The sequence below is a fragment of the Electrophorus electricus genome, chromosome 2, assembly GCF_013358815.1.
Source record: "Electrophorus electricus isolate fEleEle1 chromosome 2, fEleEle1.pri, whole genome shotgun sequence".
Taxonomy (NCBI): Eukaryota; Metazoa; Chordata; class Actinopteri; order Gymnotiformes; family Gymnotidae; genus Electrophorus; species Electrophorus electricus.
The window spans coordinates 31,645,865-31,662,024 of record NC_049536.1 but is presented as its reverse complement, the minus strand read 5'-3'; the positions used below and the strand labels follow the sequence as shown (position 1 = coordinate 31,662,024).

Here is a 16,160-nt window from a genome sequence, read left to right as displayed (position 1 = left end):
TCTCTGTATCGATACAATTCAAAGTGGTTATGAGACGGAGTTCGTGCGTATGTTGTGATTTGATGTGAGCACAAGCTCACCGAGTCGGTTACGGGGGGAGGGGACAGCGCTCGCCGGCGTTAGTCTGAGGCTTCAGGCGAGTCAAGGCGAGCACTGTGCGCGGATCTGTGAGCGAGTCCACAGTGCGTCCGAGAGATATGCGTCTGCTCAGTCACAAGCGTTCTGCGGCTGCAGGAGGAGAGCCGGTGGGTACACGACGCACCCACTGTGACCCGCGGGGAGGAGTGGCAGGCAAGGATAGAAGTTCAGAACTGGCAGGGTGCGGTCTCATGCGGCAGCTGGTCTCTCGGATCACTTCAATTCCCGATTCTAGTGGAAGACGTGCGCCAAAGGGCTTCAGGCACAGGCAACCGCGGAAGCACAGACTGCCATGAGGATCCCTCCTCACAGCTGGCTGTCACTCTGCGCCGGGCTTGCACAGTATCTCGCTCGAATCTGGTAGTGAAATAAATGGACTTGGCTGCTCGTTTTTATTTCGGCGTTTTTCCTGAGAAACTGTGGTTTCGCAGTGTATGGACACTATACACCTGGTATCTTTGGATCTTTTTCCTTACACTTCACTTCGCGTTGACCAAGTATACTTTTACGCATCGACGATGACAACGATAAAGGTGATAAAGAATTAAAGATTGCGTCCTCCACCCCCCATCTTTTACCCCGTGGGGGGAATAAGGAGCTACAAAGGGGAGTAGGAGACAGCTTCACATTCAACGGCGACCTGTGCCACCGTACCACTCCATTTTGGAGTGACCGGCGGTTGGGGTGGAATGCGTCTCCCCGTGGTTTTTGGGCTCCTTGTCGGCTGCGCCCTGATTTTCGCACCTGTTAACGAGGGCTGTGGGCCGGGGAGGGGATATGGGAAAAGGCGGCCGCCAAAGACGCTGACACCTCTCAATTACAAGCAGTTTAGTCCAAATGTAGCCGAGAAAACACTGGGAGCCAGCGGGAGAATTGAAGGCAAGATTACCAGGAACTCTGAGCGATTTAAAGAACTAACACCCAATTATAACCCCGACATTATCTTCAAAGATGAGGAGAATACAGGTGCGGATCGGCTTATGACACAGGTAGGAGAGCAGTCTCAATTCGAATGAATTCAATTATCTGCCCATTAGGAAACACTCAACGGGTGTGATTTGATTACGGGCACATTAGACCTGTTGCTCACCAGGTTGCGTGCCTCTGTTCGCCCTTTGCTCAACGCTTGAACGTTTGCGAGGCGTCGTTATCGATCGCCATTGCTTTCATCTCTTGCGCATGGGAATCGATCGCTGTTAGTTCTAGTTTTGTAAGTTGCGATTAGGCACCGGCCACGCGGTTTTAACCCGAGTTGTCACAGTAATGAATTTCTGCGAGATATTCCAGTTTCACGCGTCAGTACTCATTGCAGTACTAAAAGTCGATCATATTCATTATATTGTAGAAGTCGCTCAGTCTCTGTCAGAATTTAGAATAGACAACTTGTTAAAAGTTAGTTGTGTTCCAGTTGTTGACCAATTACCCATTATTTGCAAATTGCAACAATACCTACCTGTTACGTTATATTTAGTGTTCTATCATTTGTAACAGCTTTATTTTGATTGAAATACATATCATTACATGTTCGTACGTGTCCCTGTTATTGCATGTATTATTTATTTATTTATTTAAAAAAATTATTCGACACCTCAAAATGCGGGTATAGCTACCAACGCGTTAAATATGATCTGGGCCTAGACACCTCACTTCAAATGTATTCATGTATTTCAAGAAATAGAGAACAGGTAGTTTACGTGGACAGGTGTATTACCATTTATGTACCTATATCACTGAAGGCCACGCGAAGTCTAATTTACTTATAATGCCATTTCACCAGACTGTAGGACATTTTGATGTCCCTTTCTTGTCATACTTTGGAAAAAGTCTTAATACTCTTAGGTGCATTGCATGTCTTGTTTAGTCATTCAAGCTCGTTACCACTGCATTACTGAAAAATAATAGGTGGATTTTGCTGGTATGTCACGGAACAAACGCTGCTGAAAACATTAATCTGTAATATTAATCTGTTTTAGCAGTGTTCAGTTCTTTGCAAAATAATCAATGCCTCTTAAAAACCAAAAACTTTTTTTTTTTTTAAGGATTAGACAACAAAATGGAATGGAACACACAGAGCCATATAGAAGTGTTTTGGCATTTTTTGAAGGTATTCCTTGGTGAAAGTAAAACATGCCCTACTGCTATGGCAGTACTTGTTTCACTGTGTGCTTAGAGGCTTTAGGAACTAAAAATGCTTAATTGCATGTATTATTATGTTTTTGTTTTTTTTACCGATGAGAATGATGTGCTCGTTATGGTATAGGTGTGAAATTCTGATACATGAATAAAGGTCATGCCTCGTGAATTAGAACAGCACTGGTGGAGGTATAGCATGTGGCTTGGGTGTAAGATTCTGATTTCATAAGATGGCATGGATCGGTACAGCCTGATGTACTGATTTCATAAGATGGCATGGATCGGTACAGCCTGATGTACTGATTTCATAAGATGGCATGGATCGGTACAGCCTGATGTACTGGTGTTGGCATGGGTTAGTACGGTTTGAAGTACTGATGTTGGCATGGTTTAGTATGGTAGGATGTACTGATGTTATCCCAGTTTTAGCATTCTAGGGTTAGTTTTTCTGGACAGAATTAGGATGAACCTTCGTCTCAGTAACAACAAATTCAGGCCTGTGGCGTTCCAATTTTCCTGAGGTCTGCATCTGCCATGCTGGTGCGTTTAATTCTAATCTGAACATCTATCCTCTTAGCGCTGCAAGGACAAGCTGAACTCCCTGGCCATCTCTGTCATGAACATGTGGCCAGGTGTGAAGCTGAGGGTCACCGAGGGCTGGGACGAGGATGGCAATCACTTCGAGGAGTCTCTGCACTACGAAGGCAGAGCGGTGGACATCACCACGTCCGACCGGGACCGAAACAAGTATGGCATGCTGGCACGGCTGGCTGTGGAGGCCGGCTTTGACTGGGTCTACTATGAGTCCAAAGCGCACGTCCACTGCAGCGTGAAGTCAGGTAGGAAAGAGACGTGCATGCGTTACAGGAGCCTAGCCAGCACTGGCCGATGCCGTTTCCCAAGGCTCCAAAATCAAATGGCATAATCCAGTGCCTCAGTCTTGCAGTTTAGCTTCAGATTTAATGAACTTCATCACTGTGTGGTGCTTTGCAGGTGGAAAGCTGTTAAACTGAGAAGTGCTGCAGTTTATGGTTGAAACAGTCTGAAAGCAATAAATGTTTTCACCCTTAGTGCTACAGCAAACAGATGTCATGGATGAGAGATGAGAAAGATGAGTCTCGAGAAAGCGGTGGAATATGGTAATTTCGAAAAGCTCACTAAGGACATGTCACATCATCATCATGAGTGTTGCACTACACTTCAGCTCATAATAATAAGTACCTTTCTTCATGTAATATCAATAAGCCCCATCATAGTACCAAGTGTTTCTGTAGCACATCTTTTTAGATTTGGCCAGAGAAAAGAGAGCTTCAACGTGAGAAGACTGAAGGGTCTTTTTTTTTTTTTTTTTTTATTTGCTCAAGAACAATATGTTAATTTGCTCACGGTGCATATTGTGTGAGTAGTTGTGCTGGGTTAAAATGATTTGATCCCACAAACTGGTCAGTACAGGCCTTAGTTGTACAGGGTGAGGTCATTGATTGGAAAGTGTATCTTTCTGTCTGTGACAGATTTACATCCATGCTTACCCACTGGAGCTGTTAGTCACGGCGGCCTGGACCGTGCAAGCCTAGTGACGGATAAGGCAGTTTCGGTGTACAGGACAAACGTGCTTGAGATGGCAGACTCTTGTGTTACTAGCTCTGCACTTGCTCACAAGTCCTGAGGCATGACCAGCTGGTCCATTCTCATTAGGACAGGTGATCGAGAGAAGTGGGAAACCTGGGCTGCAGGTGACCAAGTAACAGACCACATCATTAGGCCATCAACACCTTCCTTTACTAGTGTCATTAGGGAGTAAATTAGCCAGGTGACTGCGAAGACTGGAGTTTTGCTGCTAACAACTCATCCATTGTCTCTGTTATCTTAATGAACCACTGTAATTCCTTATATTCCGTGTGTTATGTTTTGCTGAACAGTATGAGCTGACTTTATGCTTCGCAAAGAGCAGAATAGACCAAAGAAATTCTCCACGTCTCCGCCTGTTCCACTGTTTGTTTTTGTGTATTTTTGTCAGTCTGGAATGTGCTTTTCTCTATTTCATTTAGCAGCTATGTTGCATCAGAACATTCTGCATTCTTTTTATACTATTCACTCACTTACACTCTCTCTCTGTCTCTCTGTCAGAACCCCCCCCCCCCACACACACACACACACACACACACACACACACACATCACAAGTTGACCCTATGTCCTGTGACTTTTTTTCCATCTTGGCACAACACTTAAGTCTGAAAAGTGTCAGCTTCAGGCCCCTGGTGAGGAATGGGACTTCTGTGTGGACGTTTGTGAAGCACTATTGTTATCACCCTGATAGAGTGCAAACACTGGCAAGACGTGCTGTCTGCTCCTGCCTTATCAAAGTCCTTTATAGGTGTGTTCTGCAGCATAGGGAACAGTACTGCCTATGTCTGCATATCTGAATAATATGTAATTGGATTTATTTGAAAGTGGAGTACTGATATAAAGCTTAGTAGATAGTTAAGGGTTAACGAATCCCCTAAATATAGAAATAATCACCTAAATGCATGCAAATAGTGATTTTTTTTTTTCCTGTATTTATTAATGTTTGTCCTTTTGCTTTGAGATTGTTCTGTAATATTTTTGCTTTAATCCTTCAGCAAAGAAGCTGTGCTGCAGTGATAAGGTGGAATTGCAGTGTGATAAGAAGGAGGAAATATTCTTTTCGTACATATAGTAAAAACAGGAGAAGCCAATCTGCCTTTATAGTGGTGGAAACTAAGTTTCATAGTGTGTACCTTTTTAGGTACTAGAATGTAGGTGTGGCAAGGGCAGAGGAGAGAGGGAGGGAGGGAGGGAGAGAGACAGAGAGAACGAGTGAGGCTCTCTGGTAAGAAGTAGAGCAGGTTACTAAAGTGCTTTGAGATGATTAACCCGCGCCTTTGTTTTCCATACGGTAATTCCGTTGTTCCCTTTCTCAGATCTCTTATCTCAGTCATGTCTTATCACCTGGCCTTGGTACTCACCTTTCCCAAATATTTGTGCTGGACTTACGGAGACTTGAGTCTTCTCATTCCAGGCCATATAGCGTCTTGCGGAGTCTGACTGAATCACTTCGACTGGAGAGAACAAGCAGTGCTTGTGTTGAGACCTACGGTTATTTATTAGCTTATATTGTATTTTTACATGGTGACTTAAGTTGAGTGAAAAGAGAAAACTAATTATCTTTAAGAATGGTGTTTAAAGTGTTTGCTTGCACACAAAGTTGTTTTGCCACTGTGACAGACTTTCGGTTTTATTGGTATTTTACGCATTTACAATGAGTAAGAAAAGATCTGATTGCAAGAGACAGACAGGACACAGAGTGAGGCAGAGGGTCTGTTTATATGTCCATGTAAGGAAAGAGGGTAGGAAAGATCATACAGCGTTCACATTTTAACAATTAAGTCCTTCTTTAAGAGAATACTCCTTAGCTTCAGAATTTAACAAGGCTTGCGCAGTTAACTGCACGTCTGACGCAAAGTGCCACAGACGTATTTACGGCAGTCGTTTGAATCACCAAAAGTCACCTGTTCTTTGCCTTCCTCTCGTTTTCTTTTTTGGTCCTTCCTTCTTTCTGTCTCTGGTAGAACACTCTGTGGCTGCTAAGACTGGTGGCTGTTTCCCTGGAGGAGCTCTGGTCACGATGGAGGATGGCAGCAGGAAGACCATGGCGGAGCTCGCGCTCGGCGAGCAGGTGCTGGCATCGTCCCAGAGCGACGGCGGCGGGCGGCTCCTCTACAGCGAGGTCATCGCCTTCCTTGACCGCAGCCCTGCCACCCACCAACGGTTCTACACCATAGCGACAGACTTGGGGGTGGAGCTCAGCCTCACCGCTGCCCACCTCGTGTTCGTGACCGACGGGAACTGCTCGGGGCCGGCAGCCGGCGGCGAGCTCAGGACCGTGTTCGCCAGCGAAGTGCTGCCGGGTCAGTGCGTGGTGTCGGCCCAGGGAGCGGGGCGCCAAGGGCGTCTGTCCCGCGTGAGCGGGGTTCAGGTACAGGACGACGCAGGAGTGTTCGCTCCACTCACCCGCCACGGCACGGTGGTGGTTAATGACGTTGTCACTTCCTGCTACGCGGCCACAGATCACCTCTGGGTGGCTCACTGGGCTTTTGGGCCGCTCAGGGTCCTCCATAGTTGGGGATGGCCCATGGGCCACCAGGCCGAAGGAGTGCACTGGTACTCCTCACTGTTGCACTGGGTCGGAACCTGCATCCTTGACCCAAAACACTTCCACCCCTGGGGCATAATGGGAGATGACAGATGAGCAAGCATAAACTGTGTGTGGGGTGAGTGAAAAGAAAAAGATAATTATCTGTTTAAAAGCAAAGGAAAAGAGGGTGATGAATGGAGAGAGTATGACCAAAAGGAGGACAAGAATGAGGGAGGGATAATATGAAGAAAAGATTCTGAAAGGAAGAAGAAAATCTGAAATGAAGAACAGAATAACTTCTGACTTATAAAAGCCTTTCCCCTTTAAAGACTATAAAGATGCAGTCATTCTGTAAGTGGGGAGGATTCTAACCTGGAGGATTGTGTCCATGGGGAAAAACAACCAGAAACCCTCATGTAAAAGTATACGACACAGAAAAAGCAATTTGAAATGGGTTTCTTTTACTGCTTACACTGGAACATATTCACAAACACACAAACACGCACACTTTTACATACACACAATTACACACATTCTTATACTGACTGAGGTAACGCAAAAGCAGATGTAAACTGTAGATAAATTAGCTCAGGTAAGCAGTGGCTCAACCATAGGGAGTCGGTCTTAGCCTGTCTTATACTGTAGGTGTTTGAGTGAAGTGTTCGATGGCGAAAAAGGAAAAAGGCTGTGGGACATGTACACAAATGCAATTAAATGTAGTTCTGAACAAAAGCTCTGCGGTTATTGTAAAAGGCAAAATCCACCGGGTCTAAAAGATCTCAGGAAAAGCCTTTTCTTGGTGGCCTGTTCTGTTTTTTTTATGTGCTGTCCTTATTCTCATTGGTCTATCAGGTTCAAATTCATTGGCTTGGACTCATTGATGTCATCAGTTTCATGTTTTTTTGCTGGAAATGTTCTTTGTAAGTTTCTCAAGTATTTAATAGTCACATTGTACACTGTATTTCTGCATATAGCATACAAAAAGGGGTAAAATACACACATTTATTAGTTATACCAGTTAGGATATTGAAATATACCATATTCACTACAATGAATGCACTCAGAACAACAAACAGTGTCAATAAACAGACTATTAAACATCCTGTGTTATGCCATACAGTTTGAATTCCCTATGTATGCTTTATGGAGTAATACTCTATATACAGTCTGACATGCTGTATTTACCTTTTTGTGGCATTATTAACTTTTTACCAGAAAGATGTCAAATTATATAATATTCATAAAACTATTTAAAGATCTATTTTTCAAAATTAAATGATATGGAAATATGTGTTCCCCCTCGCTGTTTTCTCTTTTCCTGTTATATTTAGTATGGGCATAGCAAGATTTCTTTTGGCAGGCAAACAAATATCTGTTTCCTCAATGCTGTGCATCGCAGAAGACATAAGCGTACCTGGGTCTGTAAGAAGCTCAGCTCTACACGTGAACCCAGACCCTCCACCATCCTCCTCAGTTCAAAGCGTAAAATGAACAAAAGTGTAACCATCCATTAAGATCAATGCAGTCCTGCTCTTTACATACTGACCGCTAATCCTGTCAGAACCACCACCACGTCATCGACTGTCGCTGTGCATTAAGCTGAATGTCTCTGGGGATGTCACCACGACTTTCTCCATCACTGGGCTCCTGCATGCACAGAAGGGCAGGAGCCACAGACCAGGCAGGCGGAGCAGTCTCCTCACAGGCTCGGGGGGCTGATACACAGCCTCTAGGCTCTGGACGCTTCCTTGCTGTTTGTCGGCTAACGAATGTATCTCCATTGTGCTCTGATCTCGTTCGAGGCCCCTCTCGGATAGAGAACCTAGCTCACAGAGCAGATTTACTTTAGATGTTAGGACTAGGTTTATGCTAAACCAGTCACTTTGGCATAACATAGTTCATAAATTAATAAATTCCTCCCCCCCCTCCCCATGTGCTGTGCTACAAATCCTGTATGTTTTGTACCTGAAACGGTGTGGTCTAGAAGAAATGCCAGGAAGCCCACTAAAAACATGGGCAGCATCAAACAAGACTGGAGAAATACATCAAGAACGGGAACACCTAAATGAAGAGAGATGAACCTCAGTGTGCGTGCGCTGTGCTGCGTGTGACATGAATTACATCACAATTGAGCGGAGGAAGAGGCCTTCGCGTCATACTTGTGTGGATGAAGCCCAACTGCATACGGAACCAGCGAGGAAGCACTAAGGACATGAACACGACGAAGCCCGTGTTGAAAATGTTGCGTCCTGAATCCACGTCCGTGTACTGGAGGTATGTGATACCCGTTGCCGTGGCCACGGTGTAGGTCACGCTAAGCACTGCACCTGGCAAGCAGCAAGGAGAGGAAAACAAATTCAGAGGGTCCAGCACCTCCTCAGACCCAGCGCGGGGCCCAGGCCAAGAAGGCGGAGATGGAGGGAGGCTGGGTGCAAGAAAATGGTCACCGTGGATGGCCAGAGGGATGGAGGTAAGCAGCTGAGTCAGTGGCAGAAACATCCCCAAAATCAGCAGCATCACTCCGGAAAGCTGAACTGTTCCTCGTGACCCACACTGAGAGGCGGAGAGACGGGGGAGAGAGAAACTCTGAGTGGGATGTAAACTGTGAGAGAAGTTCCTCATAAAATAAAGTTGTTCATTAAAAAAAAAAAAGAGAGACAAAGAGAAGATGGAAAGAGACATCCAAAAGAACAAAAGTCCAAGCCAGAAATAGTAGACTCTTGCAAAAGAAAAAAAAACAACTAAAAAATCACACATGACATTTGAGAGTGTGCATGTGATATGCGGCAGCCTCATACCTGGCTGAGGCCCAGGGTACAGGCATTAGCGACACTGCTGCAAATGCCTGCTGGCGCCCCCATGAGGCCAGCAAGTACACTGCCCAGCCCCTCCACACTTAGCCCCCTGTTACAGGCCCATGCTGGAGGTGTTGGAGCTTTCAGGAGTCTGGCTGATAGCACATATGCTGCTGAGGAGCTCACACAAGACGACAAGCCTGCTGCCACTCCAGCAGCAATGCCCTGGCCAGACAGCAGGGGGAGTCCTAGACCTGCGTATATAAAAATATAAAGGCTGTCATATACAGTCATTCTAAATGTACTAAATATTTTAATAATTAATATTTTTAATTAATTACTTAATATTTAATAATTAATATTTGAACAGTAGTTTTGGCTTGACAGAATCACTGAGCATTATCTCTGTGAAAGTGAAATGGGTGCTATATTCAGATTTCTTTTGTACGGTTTGCAAACATTGATAAAAAGAAAGTATTGCTAAAATATTTCCCCCTTCACCCAAATTGACAAAAATCTTACAATCAGTGCAAGTAATGCCAGAACAAGTTAAACTTCTCAGTGTGAATTATGAAATGTGAAAATGAGACTCCTCTTAAATTCACTAGAAAGCAGTCAAAACCATTCCAAACACTCATCTTCCTGTATAATGTCTTTTTCTGTCCCCTGAGCTCTGACAAGAATGGACAAAAATACTTCTGAGGGAACCTGGGAAAGGCAGGCTAAGCCAAGGTGCAGTGAGATCTGGTGAGGGCAAGCTGGATGAGTTTTCAACAGCCCAGGACCGAATCCGAGTCATATTGAAGTCGGTCCGCTTCAAAAGCAGTTCAGGCACAGTATGAATTCTGATATGTCCACAGTGGTGCAGAGCAGCGCAGACAGCCCACACCAACAGCATGGACAGCAGCACCTGTAAACACACACACATACACAAAAAACACGAGTGTTACTAATGCTCCTGTCTGCCTGGATGTTTTCTGTGGATTAATCGCAGCACTTCCTTTGGAGAGCAAGTCCCTTCTCTCGCCTTTGTGTTACACCTTTGTCAGTAGCACGAATTTCAGCCTGACACTCACTGAGAGCGTGCTGAGCGTTGGGACGTGCAAGAACCTCAGACGGGCAGGGAGGGACCAGGAGCGCAGGTGCTGAGACAGGCCCGCCAGCAAAACTACAGTCCTAAAAAACAGAGGCATGTGTGAGTATGTGTTAAGAGAGGGACTCGACTCCTTTGAATAAAGTAAAATAGGTGGCTTAACTCTTTATCACAAGTAATTATATCCATTTTTAGTTAAGGCAGCTGCATGTAGCTATCATTAGCAATAAATAAATAAATGAATAAAAGCACACCAAATAAGGATTAGGAGGTTTATTTCAATTGCGTAACAACAGCACATGCAAATGCACCTGCAATATTATTGCACTTGCACTAACTTAACTGCCTGTCCATCCAATGAATTATGTCCCATGCGGAATTCATGGAGGAATTCACAGAGGGAATGTACAGAAGTAAACAGAGGCAGAGCCTCTAGACATGCGGACGCTCACAGCAGAGCAAAGCCCCAGTGGCCCGAGCAGAGCAGAGCTGCCTCTCTGTAGATGGAGAAGCCCAGCATACAAAGCACTGGAGTCAGGACGAGTGGACCACACTGGCCCTGCATCGCTCCACCCACACCGGACAAACCCACGCCCAGCTGCACCAGTCCTGCTACTACAGCCATGCCCTGGAGCTACACACACACACACACACACACACACACACACACACACACACACAACACACGGAAGCATGCACATAAAGTAACAGCAAATAAACCTATGGTAGAGTAGGCATGACCTGAGTAGGCAGTCTACATCAATCATTAAAATGTCAGTATACCTTCAACAGAAGAAATGTATATCTCTTCATTTAGTGAAAACAGATTTTATAAATAATACAGTAGATTTGATACAGCGATGCAGTTTGTCTGACAGATAATGCAGAAAGGTTGCTCCTACAGAGTATAAGCTGACACTTCGAAGCACACAAGTGGTGAGAGAGATAGTAAGAGGGGTGGTCTGAGTATTCAGCACCACGGACAGCAATGCAGTACCTCTCTCACAGGGTGTGTTGGTGCCACAAAATCTCCCGATTTGTCACACTGCCATCTGCAGGCTGCAGTTAAGTATAACAATGAGCAAAATTGCAGCGTTGCACAAATTATAGCCAGCTGTAACTCAAAAAAAAAAAGAGTGGTGACCTGAGCTTTGCTTAACATGCCAGTGTGAATGATGAAATGTGTAAATGGCTTAAAGGAAAACAAATGTGGTGTTGGGGTGAGAACTTGGCTGACCTGTCTGCCCAGAAAACAGGACAAGGGCAGGAACCAGGAAATCTAGAGATGGTGCCTGGACCAATGGCAAACTGTGGATGGGGCAGAGAATAGAGGCAGTGTTCCATAGTGAGCCTGTGAGAGGGGGCTGGCGGTGGGAGTTATGGGGCGGAGCTTACCGTGATCTTACCATGATCCTACCATGACCCTACCATGACCTTACCATGATCCAAAAGACGTCTGAAAGAGTGTAGAAATCCCAGAGTAAAAGAAGACAGAGGCTGCCATGCGCTCCCTCTCATCTTCGTGCACTAAAGCCTCCACCACCAGTGCACACAGAGAGGCCTGCACCAGAACATGCTGTGCCAGGAGGGAGAAACACTGATTCATTTAGGCTTTACTCATCCCTTTTATAGACAGTGTTTGTCATTTTGTTGGCTAGCAGCGTTCAAGCTTGGATCAGGACAGCACAACCGGGTGGAACCGCACTGCCTATGCCAGTAGGGGCCAAGTACCTTGCCTGGTACCAGACTGGTCATGTCTGGGATCCTGGTACTAACAACCCTCCACACATAGTTCAGTCACTCCTCGTCAGTCTTGGGCCTTGAACCTGCAGCCCTCCTGTGGCTGGCTTACTTCTCTTCTCCAAGTCCCCAGTTACCAGTAAAATCTTTTTATGTATTTATCAGGAACATTTATTTCCCCATAATTAATGGCTCAATTTCATTCCGAAATAGGCTTCTAACAGAAAGTAGGGTGAAAACAATGTTTATGATAATTGTCTAGAAAAATAGCTTATCTTTGGTATAATAACAGCTCTAAGAACCAAGGAACTGTGGTTTATAGTTTAAAAAGATTTGTTTGTAAACATAACAATAGAGGTATGTCCATATGTGCAGGGATGTAAAGTAATTTTGCTGGAAGTGACCGTGTCACACATCATAGATGGGTGTTTCCTTCTGTGGTTTTATTTTAGATTTATTTGGCAATGAGACTTCTGATTCACAAACATCTGAGTAAGCACAGAATAATTCAATACAGCAGGGAGTTTTGGTTAAACTCACCAAATTTTGGATAGACTCCTCCAACTAGTTTCCCACATTGTATGGCCTTACCACGGGAAAATAAGGCAAATAGTTTAATTATTAACAAGACAAGGAGGAGAGACACGTGAAGACTGGGGAAGTGGACACAAAGATCCCGCATTCCTCCGACATCAATTTTCGTGTCCAATGTTCTGTCACTTTGGAACCAAACGATGCGTTGTGAGAACACTGGTTTCCAACATGAGCTCACAGACGTACGTGTGCTGGCATTATCTGAATCATGGCTGACTCCAAGAGACCTGGATACCAATTTGTCAGCAGTTGGGTTTGGCGACCCAACACAGGGGGTGGGGGGGAGGGGGAAAGAATTCGCACGAAAGACACTGAACTGTGTTCTGTTTCTGTTCGGCCAAACTTAAGAAGTCAATTCTTTTTAGCAAGGCAAATATTCTTTAACACACCATATTCACTCTAAAGAGGCGGGAAATGAACGACTGGTGATTTATAGAGCAACACAGTTGCAGTCAGTCTCTCCAGAGGCAGCTAATTTTATTTTAGGGCATTTTGTCAGTATTTGTTTAAAGTAATTAAAAAAAAAAAAAAACACATACAAATGTTTTAAATTATCACTATATTACCTGCCCAACTCGTAGACAGAGTGTTGAATCTTTGTTATGGCTCGATTAAGGATGCATATAAATGTTTTGTCAAACCTGCATTGGTATATTCTTTTATACATCGGTTTTAAAAATGGAGAAGGTAGACCAAGGTAAACAGATTAGAATATGGCATTGCACTCATTGCAATGATGTTTCCTGTATACAAACTGGAACTAATTTGGTTTGTAGATTCATGCAAAGATAATGAATATACAGAAGTGGTTAATAATGATGTCTTTCTGCGAAGAAATTATAATCCATCAGAAACGTATTAGAGTATAAAAGACAAAAGGGTCAGAAAATGTAGCCTTTAAAGAGGGAAAGATGGGACTCTAAAATGAGCTGTACAGACCAATAAAGAGAGAAAGAAGACTGGAAAAAATAAATATAAAGATAAAAGGAAATTAAGTAAATATAGCATCCATTTAGAAATGTGTGAATAAAATGGCAGGAGTTGTGTTTTCCTACTAGTAAAGGAGGAAAATGAATTGAACCGGGAGGAGAGAACAGTGATAATGAACCGGTGAATGATTTTAACAGACTTTCTTTAAGATTTGAGACATTCAGAGCAAAAGATCAACTGTTTTTGGTATATATATTTAAAAAAAACCATGCAGAGATTGCACTTCAGCGGACGCAAATTAGGATTCCAGGCCCGGATTAAACTGGGTACAAATTATTATACTGCTGTGCATTGGAAATGTGCAAATGTTTGTATTAGACTTTTAAGCAGTTTGTTACTCTGCAGCGTGTACATAGTTTATGGATGTAATCCACAATGATCCCACTGGTGAAGAAGACATGGACTGCAGATCCTGATGACTTTCAGACGGATTTTGCAGTTTGCTTACAGGGCGAAAAAGGGGGGTGGGGTGGAAGATATAACACCAACTTTGTTCCTTTTTATACATTTATACATTTAAAAGGGCAGAAAAATCATGCAAGAATGATATTTATCGATTTTCATCTGCTTTTAATACTATACATCCACATCTGCTGGCAGAAAGGATGGGGATAACTACTCACTGGACCTTAGCTTGGTTATTGATTTATTTATTTTTTTTGATAACTAGAACCCAGAGAGTAGAGTTAATCACTCATTCTCTGATATACTTATTTCTTTATTGGCTCTCCACAAGGTTGCGTTTTATCCCATTTTGTTTATTTTAAATACAAAGGATGGTTGGAGTGCATATAAGGACATGTATACTTCGTTTGACTCAGTCGTAGTTGGTGTTCTTTGAGACAATGAAAACAACCATGGTCTCATAGTGAATGAGTTCATGCAGTGGTGTGATGTGTCATTCCTAATGCATAACATTTACAAAACGTAAGAGATGGTGATTGATTTTAGGCAAGAGTCTAAGGATGTTCACTCTACAAAAATCTACAGCATCACAACTGACCGCGTTAACAGCTACAAGTACCTTGTTACAGTAATTACTGATTAATTGTCTTTTGATCATAACACAGATAAGATCTTCCAGAGAGATCTAGAGATCTTAAATCTCCACAGAGATTTCTTTAGGAAACTCAGTTAGTTTCAGGTATGCTCCATGTGTATGACTCTATTGTACAAGTCTTTTAATGAGTCAATTTTGACATTTCCATTGGTTTGGAAATTTGAGCAAACAAAATAAGAATCTTCTCAGCAGTATTGCTACAGCCAGCAGTCAGACATGACATGCCAACATTTGAATTTATTACAAGTATTTCACAAATACACCTTAAACAAGGTTGAATGAGTTACTTTATTGGATCATACTCTGAAAAGTCTCAACATCGTTCCCCAGAGTCTTTTTCTACTGACTTCAAAACACATGCTGAAACTAATTTACAAACTCTTTTTTCCCCCCATGCAGTTGGATTGATGTGTTTTTTGTTCTATTATGTGGATGTAAGAAAGAACCAAACTGAAGTGCAGTTTGAAGATCATCATTCAAAAAGCTGTTTGTAGGCATTTGCACTCTGGTAATGTGTTCATATAAAGAAACATTTGCGCAACCCTGTTACAGCTCTATGCAATGGCGACATGCAGCGTGCGAAAGTGATTGTTAATTCAAAACATGCAGTTGGCATATAGCAATGCCGTGTCTGAAAGACACACATTAAGCAAGTGCACCCATACACTCTCAGCACACCTTAACCGTCTACACTGAATTGACTAAATCTAACAAAGCCAAAGTGAAACACAACATACCTGCAGTGCCAGGGCTAGGTTGAGCAGCAGCGGAGGTCTCTGGTCCACGCGGAGACTCTTAAGTCTTTCAGCTTGACTGGGGTCGGGAGAGTCCTGTTGAGCACACATTGCCGTCCACACACACGTACACCTATGCAGCTTCCCCAAGACTCCCACCCTCCCACACCCGGCTCTGTCTCCCGGCTAAACTTAGGGTTGGCCTCCTCTCGTCTTTAGAGGTCTGTATCACTACTGCAGCCGCAGGTTTGTTCCCTCGCTCAGTCCCTTTCTTCTCCTCCTTCTTCTTTTCTCCGAGTCATGCTCGGTGTCTCGTCGTTTTAGCAGTAATTCAGTTCTCAACTCTCTGTGGGTAGGCTTAGCTAAGCCCCACTTTCTCCCTCTCTGTGTTTTTAAATCATATGATGACCTTTGACTTCACATTGTGCAACGTGAGCTGTTTGTTACCAGCTGGATGTTTCCATTTAATCATTATCCTCTCACTGACTAAGAATAACAGTGAAAGATTACATAACAATGAGGCTTTTGGGCTTATGTGGGCCTCTCTACTACTGCAGTCACTCAGCTAATGACACTACAGTCACAACCTCACATTTTTTATATTTACACCTTGTTTTGTCAACCGGGACATTTAAATTTTATTGAATGTATTTCCATTGATCAGTTATTGCTCTTTTGTATGGCAGGAGAGGAATTCTATGAGGCCGCAGCCCTGAGCCAACAGG

General features: G+C 43.7%; 2 protein-coding genes across 4 annotated transcripts; one reads left to right on the top strand and one right to left on the bottom strand.

Moving 5' to 3' along the window:
• The first annotated feature begins 360 nt into the window (after positions 1-360).
• Positions 361-6,567, top strand: ihha (Indian hedgehog signaling molecule a). The gene is made up of 3 exons (XM_027021108.2): positions 361-1,127; positions 2,849-3,110; positions 5,864-6,567. Exons 1-3 carry the CDS (start codon positions 828-830, stop codon positions 6,541-6,543), a joined length of 1,242 nt encoding a protein of 413 aa, XP_026876909.2. The 5' UTR covers positions 361-827; the 3' UTR covers positions 6,544-6,567.
• slc23a3 (solute carrier family 23 member 3) lies at positions 6,448-15,780 on the bottom strand. Of its 3 annotated transcripts, XM_027021107.2 has the most exons (12): positions 15,439-15,780; positions 11,757-11,893; positions 11,555-11,625; positions 11,315-11,376; positions 10,770-10,951; positions 10,301-10,400; positions 9,933-10,134; positions 9,228-9,478; positions 8,877-8,982; positions 8,589-8,756; positions 8,395-8,490; positions 6,565-8,251 (listed from the first exon to the last, which is right to left on the bottom strand). In XM_027021107.2, exons 1-12 carry the CDS (start codon positions 15,544-15,546, stop codon positions 8,004-8,006), a joined length of 1,731 nt encoding a protein of 576 aa, XP_026876908.2. In that variant the 5' UTR covers positions 15,547-15,780; the 3' UTR covers positions 6,565-8,003. The 3 variants fall into 3 exon arrangements, with proteins under 3 accessions (XP_026876907.2, XP_026876908.2, XP_026876906.2); XM_027021106.2 differs by lacking the exons at positions 11,315-11,376; positions 11,555-11,625; positions 11,757-11,893 and adding an exon at positions 6,448-6,515 and having other exon boundaries at positions 7,976-8,251; XM_027021105.2 differs by lacking the exons at positions 11,315-11,376; positions 11,555-11,625; positions 11,757-11,893 and having other exon boundaries at positions 6,568-8,251.
• Positions 15,781-16,160: the final 380 nt, after the last annotated feature.

Excerpts from the sequence above, each read along its gene's own strand:
- slc23a3 (XM_027021107.2), bottom strand. The coding sequence starts at position 15,546 with ATGTGTGCTCAACAGGACTCTCCCGACCCCAGTCAAGCTGAAAGACTT. Across the intron at positions 10,135-10,300 it reads CAACGCTCAGCACGCTCTCA|GTGCTGCTGTCCATGCTGTT; the intron begins GTGAGTGTCAGG and ends GTGTGTTTACAG. Across the intron at positions 8,491-8,588 it reads GTTGGGCTTCATCCACACAA|GTGTTCCCGTTCTTGATGTA; the intron begins GTATGACGCGAA and ends CTCTTCATTTAG.
- ihha (XM_027021108.2), top strand. The coding sequence starts at position 828 with ATGCGTCTCCCCGTGGTTTTTGGGCTCCTTGTCGGCTGCGCCCTGATT. Across the intron at positions 1,128-2,848 it reads CGGATCGGCTTATGACACAG|CGCTGCAAGGACAAGCTGAA; the intron begins GTAGGAGAGCAG and ends CTATCCTCTTAG. Across the intron at positions 3,111-5,863 it reads CCACTGCAGCGTGAAGTCAG|AACACTCTGTGGCTGCTAAG; the intron begins GTAGGAAAGAGA and ends TGTCTCTGGTAG.